This window comes from Phyllostomus discolor, chromosome 3 (genome assembly GCF_004126475.2).
Source record: "Phyllostomus discolor isolate MPI-MPIP mPhyDis1 chromosome 3, mPhyDis1.pri.v3, whole genome shotgun sequence".
Lineage (NCBI taxonomy): Eukaryota > Metazoa > Chordata > Mammalia > Chiroptera > Phyllostomidae > Phyllostomus > Phyllostomus discolor.
In genome coordinates this window covers 71,885,024-71,897,306 of record NC_040905.2, presented here as the reverse complement: position 1 = coordinate 71,897,306, position 12,283 = coordinate 71,885,024, and the positions used below count along the sequence as shown (strand labels likewise).

Genomic DNA, 12,283 nt, shown 5'->3' with positions numbered 1-12,283 from the left:
TATGAACTTGTGCTCTGTTGCAAGAGTGAGAAAGGTTCCGTTTATCAGCAGTACGTGCCTGGCAGCAGCGGCCACCATGTCCCAGTGCTGGCACCTGGCTCCGGTGCTGGGAATCAGCCTGGCTGCCCGACTTCTAACCGCTCAGGAGTCAGTCAGCCAGAACTAGAGTTTTATCACATGTAGATAGTGACTGGAATCATTACTCCTTGCTATTCCATTGTTCTAGAAGGTATTTTTAAATTCTCCCAAGTCTATAGAATATGTAGTTTAGGTTTGCTAGCATCTTTCTCCCTATTATCTGTACTTTAATTTCTTCTCTATGGAACTTTATTGTATGTTCCTATATGTCCTGGTTGATAAAAGAGATTTTTTAATTGTGGTAAAAGGCACATAATATACAGTTGACCTTTGCAATTATTTTGAAGTGTATGGTTCATTGGTATTAAGTACATCTGCACTGTTGTGACAAAGAGATATTTTACGATAAAGAAAGCCAAAAGATATATAAGAATTCACATAGAAATTTTGTATCAGAAGCTGTGCTATACATGTATAGGAGGTATTTGTGTGGCTGGATAAAACTTTTATGAATGTATGACTTCCTAGTGACTATAATAAAGGATAAAGACAGCGAAGCTCTATGTGTATTGTATGTGGCTCTATTTAACAGTTCACATATGTATGTGGTTATGCATGGCAAAATTCATCTTTACATTCATAGGTTTAATAGTCATGCTTCAGAGTGTTTTCAAGAAACCCCATAGGCCCTCTTCTGGTTTTGCTGTGGTACGGACACGAGGTTGCTTGTCAGGACAGGAGCCCAGCCAGCTGCCCAGCACCTGCAGTTCAAAGAGGCTCTTTGGTGTTTTACTTCTTTCCGGAAGAGTACATCTCCAACAGCAAAAATTTTGGGGGTGTTTGGATTAAGAATACTCTGTAAAAAGAGCTAACTATAAAAATAATGTGGTTTAAGAGAAATGCTGGGTTTTATATAGAAAATAGAAGTATAGGATGCATTACTGAGGGGAACATTAATAAGAGTAATAACAAGTCTACCAGTGACTAGGATCCTTGACATGTACAAATTCACCTGTGCTTAATCAGGAATAACAAAGTTTGACCAGTGAAACCAGTTTAGGCACTTCTTTATCCCCAATGCAAAATCTTCTGGAAATAAAAGTTTAGTAGTATAAAAAGATGGTTACCTTGTGGTACTAAGATATGGACAGGAGACATACAACTGTTCACAAAATATGAATTGAGTAAAAGTCAAGGATTGGTTTGAGAAATTTAGAAAGACTGCCCCCCTGCACCCCCACTGACAAAGTGGCGCTAACAGAATGGCCACTTCAGAGTTTCATGTCGTCCCAGAAAGATTTTCTTGGGAGCTGAAGGTACACCTAGGGCAGAAGGCTGAATGGACCGAGCATCTCCCTCAGTACTTTTGTGAGCACATGCATCTAATGAAGGGCAGTGAGCCTCAGTGTTTCAAGTGACTGAGGATATTCTTCTCATCTTAAGAGAAACCAAGCTTATCTTCAAGGATGCAAAGTTCCCTACAGACCTTTTATATTAATTTTTTTGTTGCTGTACAAGTTATCACACACTTAGCAGCTTAAAACAATGTACATTACTCATCTTACTGTTTCCACGGGTCAAGTGTCCAGGTACTACAAGCTGGTTTTTGCCCAGGGTCTCACAAGATCGTAATCAGTGTCTCAATTGGGGTTGCATTTCTTTCTAGAGCTTAGATCCTCCTACAAGTTAATGTTACTGAGCAAAAGTAACTTATCTGAAAAGTAGTTTATTTGAAGAGGATAATTAAGATCCTACTATCTTTGTTTAAATAATATTATTTTTCTTTGGAGATGAAACATCAGGGGAAGTCAGGAGACATCAGGAAAAGAGTAGAGAAAATGAAGAAAAGGGGAAAGTGGCACCTAGAGAAAACATTTACTTCTTAAACGTGTTATATTGCTTTCCACATGGTGAAGCATACAACCCGTAATGGGACAATTAGTAGTACATTGATAAAATAGCATCAAGATATCTTGGAATTAACCACTTAACTCATATTTTATCTTTTAAAAAATGAGAAAACCTATGCAAAAGTAGATAATCATGAAGATAAATATCTGAAATTGAACAGTGTTAAAGAGAATAATCCTATCATGTTGTGGGTACTTAATGTAATATATCAAATAGCTTCCACACCTATTAGGTTGTTAACTTTTAATTTTTATTATGCCTCGGTAAAATCTGTTTGATTTAAATACATTATCATTTATATATTCACAATAGATTTCTGATCTCATTTCTAATTTAGTATGTAAAATACTATTTAAAGCCAGTTTAATTAAATGATTCTGGATTATTATCTATTTAAATATTATACATGATACTCTATTTTGTAATAAACTATATAATTGTTTTAGAATGAATGTAACATTTACTTTTTTTCATCTTTTATTTTATTTATCTCATTAGCTAAGAAACCTTTCCAGCTTGGACCTACGTCATATCACTGAACTGGATAATGAAACCGTGATGGAAATTGTCAAGAGGTGCAAAAATCTCAGCTCTCTCAATCTCTGTCTGAACTGGATCATAAATGACAGGTAACAAAAATAACATCTTAAAAACAATTTTCCAGAGGAAAACATGAGTTCTATGTACCAAATACTAATTATCATTATAACAAAGCTTGTCAACTTTAAGGAAAATTTAATGTAGCATGCCTTTTCAAATAGATGTGTTTGAGTTTTGAAAACCTAAGTGTGTAGTTTTATCCTATCCATTGCATATATTTGCAACATGGTTTTCATGTGTTAAGATTCAAATGTTTGCCTAAACAGTTATATGTACAGCAGTCTGATTAATTATTTCTTTGTCACCCATCCAGGATATTTTGTTTGTCTGTCACTTTAATATTTTTGCCACTTTTGTAGTTGATTTTACTGTCCACTTACCAAGGAAAATGATTCTTAGAAATTATTTCAAACATTATACATTCAGATCCTTTCTCAAGGATGATATATTGTTTCCTGTATAAATATAATTTGTTTTCAAAGTGAAAGTCATGTAGTGAGTAATTTAATATAGAGAGTAAAGATGTGTATAACAGGTATTTTTTCATATAGACAGTAAGAAACTATTTCTTTGAAATATTGCGTGAAAGAAAAAATGATGCAAGGACCCTTGAGATTAGACTTTTATTATGAAAACAACTATAAAGTAGTAGTACTGTATTGCTACTGACTAGTTTAGGTGGGTTCTTAAATACAGGCATGAGACAAGATTTTTGTCCCCCAAATTTTCAAGAATAAATTTTTTTAAAGATAGACCACCAAAGATATTTTGCTTTTAAAGTAGAAAGCACTATGTAAGCTAAAATTAGATCCTATTTAGATTTAAATATTTTTTTCACAGATAGCAGCAATAATTTATTAAGTTTGTGTCTTATAATGCTTTACTTTCAAAAACACTTTTCCTGCTTTAAAATTAAATTTATTGGGGTGACATTGGTTAGTAAAATTATATAGGTTTCATCCCCCTCCACTTTTAATTTCCTTTTATACTTTAAAAATAAAATCATGTTGGGTTCATTTTCCCCAACTGTGGTAAATTCTGATGATATTTTCTTAAATTGCCCTACATTACTCTTTAAATTATGTAATCGTCTTTGACTTGGCTATTTCTTAGTATAACTTTTTTTGAAAAATGCTTATCTAGAATGGGCACAAGTTCATTATTTATGAAAGATGTTTATTGTTTTTGAATAATAGTCACTGTAGGAAGTATATTGAAATCTAAAGAAAATTGATAACAATTTTCAAAATAAAATTCTTTTCTATAATCTACATTCTTTAAAATCAATTATATGACAACTTTAAAATAATTTTTAAGCATCTTTTCGTAACAACTAATAAAATAAAGTACATAAAACATTATCTTGTGGATTTATATACCAATGATATTTATATGTAAAATTTTTAGTTTCCTTTTTTTAAATTAATCTTACTTGTTTTTGCTTTTGTTTTTTGTTTTGTTCATCATATAGATTTCACATATTCTTTTTTTTAGGTATTTACCGTTAGCTTGATATTGAGATAAGTTTGTTAGTAATGCATCATATTAAAAGGAGAAAACTGTTTCTGCAACAAAATGATTATGAAAATGAAGTCCGTTCATTCCACTACAATTCTCTGCGTCCCTGCTGGGAGAGGGGGCAGTACCTGGAGAGTAGGCAAGACACAGTCTCTGTATGATTATAAGGGTTATCCCCTAAGTAAACAGTTTGTCTAGATTTGTGTCATTTAGGCAAAGATATTCAGGGATTTCAAATCTTCAAGCTCTTCAAGAAATTACTTAAACTTGGTATTTACAAATGGGAAAGTGGGCAGTGCTCAGTTCGCCTTTTCTTCCCTTTGTTAGGCTCTATCCACTCGGGCCTGTGCTGTTTCCATCATTTTTTTCCTACTTAACTTTAATGGTTATTTGCTATTTGATCATAAATATATGTACTGTCAAGATTTATTTGCAAGGAATGAAAGTGTATTTTTATATTTTTAATGGAAAAGTTTGGATTAATTGAGAAAACATGCATTTTAATGAGGTTGAGCAGTGGAGTTTTAAAGATCAGACTCTTAGGTTTTAATTACACTACTTGCACTTATCCTGTGTACTGTAATAGAAGTTTCGAACATTAAAACCCACTTTGCAGTACCATCTAAATTACTCATCTCATTGTTCTTGCCATACTCTTTCACTAAGCTAAGTAATATTTGCAATTATATTGGTATAAATCTAGGACTTCCCATCAGACTTAATTATAATTTTAGCACTTAGCTCAGATGGGTTAGTAACCTTTCATATAGAGGGCACAGGGATGCACTAATGCATTTAGCCTATCAATTAACATCTCTTTTACATTTGTTCATTATTACTGTCCTCTAATAAATTAGAAGCATTTATTAATCCCCTACTAAATTCTTGGTACTATGTCTCGGACTTGGGGGCACTGAGTGCCAGCTGCTCTTAAAGGTTGCTCTCTAGGTGACATAAGGCTTAATGAGTAAGATGATAGTGAGCCATGTAAGGATAAGGGGAGAAAAGTAACCTTTATTACCCAGGTAATTGATAGGCATTTTATATGTGCTCTTATTTAATTCTTTCACCATCTTTTGTTCAGAGGAAGATTATACTATTCCTATTAAATTTCGACCATTTGCTTGACTTTTCTTTGGCTTTTCTGATGGATATATTTTTCCATCATTGCTCCAGTAAAAACTGGGTGAGGACAAACAAGAAAAAGCAAATAGCTAATTAGTCAATTTTCCATTTCATAACTGGGATTTACACACCTGTGTATTTATATGTAAAATTTTTAGTTTTCTTATTTTAAACTAATCTCATTTGATTTTTGTTTTTTTTTTATCATATAGGCTTCGTGTGTCCATTTCTTTATTTTTTTATTAAATGTATTGGAGCTTAGTTGGTTAATAAGATCACATAGGTTTCAAGGGTACATTTCTTTGATACATCATCTGTATATTGCATTGTGTGCCTACCACCCAAAGTCAAATCTTTTTCTTTCAAAGTTATTATTTTCTTTCATAATTAATGTCTGATAGAACCTTTGATAATATTTTACACATAGTATATATAAAAAGAGTCTATGTTTAATGTTGCTGGCTTTAATGAAAGATTCCTTGCATGAAGATAAACTTTGATACTCAGATCTTAGATATAAGATTTACCCTAGATTTAAAAGTGCTTATCTGTAAACTTTATTTTGAAGTTCAAAATTTTAAAATATGGAATAATTGGAAGCCTTGACTGTTACACTCATAGTGCCTTTTAGCATTTTGTGGTTCTTGAATTGATCCGTGGGACTAAGACATGCTGTTCTTTATCTTTGTTTTTCTAAAAGCACTTTTTGTATTTAGAGAGTTAAACAGCATGATATTTCTTGTATTCAGAAGGATGGTCTAGTAGTCATTTGACATTTACCATTGCGTCTGAATACAAATAAAATCCAAGTGGTTTATGAAAAGAAGACACTGACTATTTCTATCAATGATTTAAATTAAATATTTGGTTGTTATGTCTCCTCCACTCTCTCTGACTCCAAGTTTATTGAAATGTTTATTCGTATTTGATATAAATCTTTTGTTATTTCACATCCAATTTGGTATTCATTGTTTTGTCCCAGAGTCCAAAAGCAGCGTGCTTTGGATATTAAAAAACAAAACAAAACTGGTATGTGAAAAAATGGAATGGTTCTGAGCATTTTTACAGTGATATGCTTATAATAGCTCTTTTGTTCTTTTTGGCCAATAAGAATGAAATGAAATCTAATTGATTTCAATAGATCTTCACAAAAGATGTTTGTAATACTTAAATTGACTATTAAAGAGGGACTTAATCTTCCCATTTTGGATTTTTAACATGAGTAATGAAAATAAAGTTCAATCATACACACACGCACTCATTATCAACTACATGATGTTTTTCATCAACAGCTGACCATGCATTCTCATGAATTAAGACAACAGCAGAGGATAACAATACAAGAGAAATGAAATACCCATCAGCTAAAGTCACAAACCACAACACAAGTCAAGCTGGTTGTTAACATAAATTATGTTGCCAACTAGTTGATCTTGCCCAGCTAGAGATTTATTCTTTAAATTTGCACTTAAAAATGTGTTAAATATATTGAACATTCTTTAAGGAGTTAATTTGCTGTGTGAATCCTGTATTTATGTAAGTGGGCTATGGCATCAGTGAACAATCTAAAATTTGGAGAATTTTAAATTTGAGACTGTTCTGACCAGTTTCTTGCAAGTATAAAATAACATTTGCAATATGTTACTATTTCACTTGATGCATATAGTACTAGTGTTTAGAATAGCAACTGTAGATATTTTCTCTTTAAATAAAACTTAAGTAAGATCATTTGAAGTTGTAAACTTGTGGACCACAGCTGAGTTCAGTCCCTGAAGCTGTTTTGTTTGGACGATACACTGTTTTAAAAAGCATTGAATTATTTGCCAACACTTGAACAATTGGGATAGTTCACAGGAAAATTACGAATTTGGGCCTTCTCTCGGGAAGGTGGCAGATCTCGCAACCCTGGACCCAGGATTTCTCAGGTCAGCAGTTTCCCAGGACCAGGAATGGTTGTCCCCTTAGGCCTCTCTCTGTTTCGTCACCCTTCCACCGAGCACTATCTCTTGTTTTGTATTGTCTGCTTGTCTCCACCCAGTCTACAAACAGAATTCTCCTTTACTAAAATTCATGCCATAGAGATTTTCCCATATTTCTGGTTTTAAATCCAGTCATTTTTAAAATTGAGTCTGGTAAAAAATATTAACAGTAACAGAGTTAATCAGTCTACCCAAATTATTTCTTCATTATTTCAGGTATCAGAACTTTGGCTACCAGGTGGGAGTTACAGGGGGAAGCAGAATTCCACTTACAATAAGATAAAGCCTTCATTTTCATTGACCACCTTCCAAAATGGAGAATTCACTACTACTTAGGGTTCAAGCAAAAGTGTTATAAAGAGGTTTCCTGAATTGTAAAGAAAACTGAACTAGTTTACTGAATTCCCTCTGACTTCAAGCCTGTGATTCAAAATGAATTTATTTGCAGTGCTTAGTGTTTGAGTCATGATTCCTTTGTTTACAGTATTAGGAAAAATCTCTGTGCTGTGTGTCTCCCCTACTTTTCTGTGTGTAGCCCTTTCCCGTCCTCCGGACACACTCAGGTGGGATGTGCAGAGTGACAGACCACCTCACCGCCCCATTCAGGGAGGCTGAGGGCACCCGGCTCGCGTAAAACCTGATGAGGCATTCTATAAAGATTTTTCTAACTCCCTTGATCTTCTCTGGGTGTTTATTCTGTTTCTTCTTTCAAATTTCCGTTGATTCAATAAAAAACGGTGACATTTAGAAATAAAGTTCAGAGAGGATTTGAGCAGGTGTTGGTGATATAAGGTATTTGCTGAGTGCCCATTGTGCTTTATTTCCAAGAATTGTTTTTTGAACATATGCTATATATTGTATTTATAAGTGTTTGAAGACTGGGTGGATAATCTACCATCTTCCTGTGAATGTCATGTCACAATGGACTTAGAATTTTATTTCATTTCAATCCCCTAATATTACTTAATTCTCCTGGAGACTGAGGTTTAAAGATTGCCCAAGGGGGACAAACCTATCCATTAAATCAGCAAGCAGAGTTGAATTTCAGTTTGAGAATATTTTGCTTTCTATTAAAGTAAAGTGGTCTAGAGGAGAGGAATACTTTTCACCTTGGGATACTGAATGCAAAGTTTGAACAGTTTCCTCCCATAAAAGCCTGAAAACTGGAAATAAAGAGGCAGAAAGAATAATGCTGACTCTCGAGGCAGCTCTGTCGCCGTGTTTGCAGCAGGACTCCCTGCCGGGTGGAATGCTCAGCAGTCCGTCTGCAAACTTTCGGTGCCTAGTAATGTGGCGGGGCTGGTTTAGGTGGAGCTTTACCATAACTGAAGTTTTGCTTATTTCTGTAATCTGCCACATAGTTTTCTGTATGTTCTGTGACATACATTTATCTATCTGTCTGTCTGTCTATCTGTCTATTTATTTATTTTGCAAAAAGAGCAAGGGATACATTTTCCTGAGTTCTGGCAGGGTTGTAGAAATGGAACAGAGTCTTTCTGAGCTAGAGACACCCAGTTGATTGAGGTTGGCTTACATTTTGACACCCTCCTTTATATTTACAGTAATTTGTAAGACCATTCCTGGAAGAAGAGCATAGTGTTGGGGTAACCACTATTCAGGCTCCCAGACTGTTTACAAACATGATGTCTTCTGTGTCCTTTTATCCATTAGACCTTCTCTTTGAAGCCACATTTAGTTTTTGTAGTGCCAGTGGGGTCAGAGCATATATTTTTTCTCTCTTGTTTTTGGGCTAAGCATAATAACAACTACTAATAGTAGCTCTCATTTATTATTGTAGAATTTGTGCCATGGAATATGCTAGTGTCTATGAACAGCATTCTGTTTAATCTTTAAAATAATCCCGAGGAAGAAATTAGCCTCATTTTTAAATGTCGGAATTAAGGCACAGAAAGTTTAGATAGCTCATGAGTAAGTGGTGCAACTGAGACTTGAATCCATTCTTGTGTGTCTTCAAAGTCCAAGCCATAACCACGAGATGCTCATGGTCTCCCAGTACCTCATTCTACCTCAGATCTAGAGTGACCTGATGTCCCGATTTGCTAGGACCATTTCTGTTGTGTTGGAATTTTTTGAGGTTTAGTATTTTTGCTGCTGTTGCCTCCTTCTGTGTTCCGAAGTATCCTGGTTCGGATACTACATTATGTGGTTGTTCTACCTCAGACCTCAGACTATGTGTGATCATTCTGAACATCATTAGAATTTTACCTTTTCTTTTCCCGATAGGATATTCTTGGGTATCTTACTGCATACACAGAGCTGTAGATTTTTAAAACAACCTGTTATGTAATAAAAATTATTTTTTTCCCAACAACCCCATTAGTAAATACTGTTCACTTCCTTCTAAGTTACTTGAGGAAAAGTAGAAAGTTTTGTGTCTTGTACCACACCTGGCTCATACCTGGAATAAAAAAAATTCAAAAATGAAATTTGAATAGGTATTTATTTAAGCATGTTATGACATGCATTTATGTTTAAAAATCCATGCCTGAAGATATGTTTATTGATTTCTTTTTTAAGTGGGGGAAGATAGGTGTGGGGGAGAGAAGGAGAGAAACATCATTGTAAGACATCGATGTAAGAAAAAACATCAATCAGTTGCCTCTGGCCTGACCTGCAGAGCAAACCTGCCACACAGGTAGGCACCCTGGCTGGGGATTGAAACGCATCCTTTTGGTGCACAGGACAGCGCTTCAACCAACTAACCCCCATGGCCAGGGCTGCATGTACTTTATGGTATAAAAATGCCCCTTGTCAGTCGTAGCAAATATTTAAGCATTTCAGATAAAGGAGGGTACTGTGCATATACTTTAAATTAGTTGTTACTGAGTTTTAAAAAAAAAGAAAGCCCTGGCTGGCATAGCTCAGTGGATTGAGCTCGGGCTGGGAACCAAAGTGTCCTGGGTCTGATTCCCAGCCAGGGTACATGCCTGGGTTGCAGGCCATAACCCCCAGCAATCGCACATTGATGTTTCTCTCTCTCTCTCTCTATCTCCCTCCCGTCCCTCTCTAAAAATAAATAAATAAAATCTTTAAAAAATTAAAAAAAAAGAAAGTTAACTTTATTAAAGGTTACAGTACCTTTGGGAAAAAAATTTCCAGAACTAATCTGTATTGTTCCCCTACTGTGTTATTTCAAATAACAAATGATATTATTTTATAAAAGATGAAGATACTCTGATGAAATGATTTGTGCTTTTATGCTCTGATGAAATTCTTAATGTATTCAAAAAGCATCTGTTTCATTTTTTGCTATGCAGTTCTGATATTGGTCCTTTCAATACCTTAATTTTTTTTATCCTCCTTACTTTTTTTTAATTTACTGTTTTATTGTTGTTAGGTACAGTTGTCTCCATTTTCACCCCACTGTGGCCCCTTTTAGTTACTAAATATCATTTTTAGGGAAGTATTAATTGATATATGACACTAGAGCGTTTAACCTAGTAAAATCACTTGAAAGGAAGAATCTACATGGATGTACATGTTTCAGCCTGCTTTGATTTTTAACTCCAGTTCTGGAGATGTATGGAAACTAGATTGGAGGTGAATGAGTTTGTCTTATTGATTCTCCATTTTTACATTATTTTGTCTCATAAAATAATGTGGATTTTATGGTATTTCTATTATATAATGGTAATTTAAAATTTTGCCTTTCTCTTTGGTTTCCAAAGACAAAGTGAGCAATAATGCATAAGTAAACATTTCTACAAATAATTAAAATAGCTTCTATAGATTCATATTATTGGTATTCTTGGCTATGATACTCTAAACAATGCTACCATATTTGTGCTTTTCAAGCAACATAAAGATGAGTAACAGATATATTAAGCATTTAGTTGTAGGACTAAAAAACATGTTTTACATGTTATGAAATAACAATTCGTGATCAAATTATGGGAAAAAACAGGACACATGCTATGTGATGGTGAGTGCAGTGCTGAATTCCAGTGGGTCTGGAGGCTTCCTAACCTCAGCCTGTTTTTACCTTGTCAACAATGAAGACTATTTTCATTTATTGATGAAAATGATAATAGTTTATTGGCTGGACAAATTTATGACCATCTGTCCCTCTCCTGCTTTCCCCAGGAGTTGTCTTATTCTTAATTCCCAACCAGAAATGATAATTAAAATAACTCACTGTTGTCAAAATTTTATAATGTATGATAAATGAGGCCCAGCAAATAGTGAAAATATGAGAAAGGTAATTAAATCTGACAATTTCCTTGTAAAAGGCTTGAGATGATAAATATCTCCTGTGATTAGTTATTAATTTAGTGCAAGAGAATTTGCTTCAGCTTAAAATATTTTATGAACAATGGCATAAAGAAATATTTTGGAAGATAAGTATACACATGTTAAACCATGAAGAGGAGAAATTGCTGGAACTTGATTGGTAATAATTAAAAATGGCAGGCCTGATGTGTATGTGCCTGGCCTATTTTCCGTGTGACAGTTCTTTCAGAAATTAAGAAAGAAGACATGAAGACATGAAGAATGACAGAGTACTTTCAGCTTGAAACCTTTTGCTCCATGAAAAAGGAAAGGTTTTATGTATATCATTTATCAACTGATAAAATATTTAATGTAAGGTAGCAGAATAACTCCTTCCTCACTTACTGAAGTTGGAAAAAGCAAACTTGTTTCATTAACAGTGATAGTTACACAAATAATAATTTCTCTTAAAATAAATGTGAATTCTTTTATATTTAAAGCACAGATGGAGTAATGTGATGCATGTGACGAGTTGCTGCATCATGTCACTGTCCAGCTGCATGCAATGTACATCACTTTATTGGTTGCATATGTCATTGCGTGGCTGCATAATGTTTTGTTCATTAGTCTCTCTCCTTGTGAGGGGGACCAGTGCCTTCATCTTTGGGCCTCTGCTGCCACCTAAGCCCCTGGCACCTTGCACAGGGCTTGGCTCAGAGAAGTAATTTAATACTTGCATGTTGGGAGAATTACATAAGTGCTTCTTTAGTAGGATATATAAATCTGCTTTTAAACATGGCTTGAGCTTTGGCTGAAAGCCAGGCAGTTTTCTTCTAGATTTA

The 12,283-nt window shown here is 34.4% G+C and overlaps 1 protein-coding gene across 3 annotated transcripts in view; it reads left to right on the top strand.

The window, feature by feature from the left end:
* Nucleotides 1-12,283, top strand: part of FBXL17 (F-box and leucine rich repeat protein 17) — a 476,470-nt gene that overhangs the window by 169,456 nt on the left and 294,731 nt on the right. For all 3 annotated transcript variants that reach the window (XM_028532156.2, XM_036020633.1, XM_036020634.1), the window contains exon 6: nt 2,488-2,618. In XM_028532156.2, the coding sequence (XP_028387957.1) occupies nt 2,488-2,618 (131 nt within the window). The remainder of the gene's footprint in view (nt 1-2,487; nt 2,619-12,283) is intronic.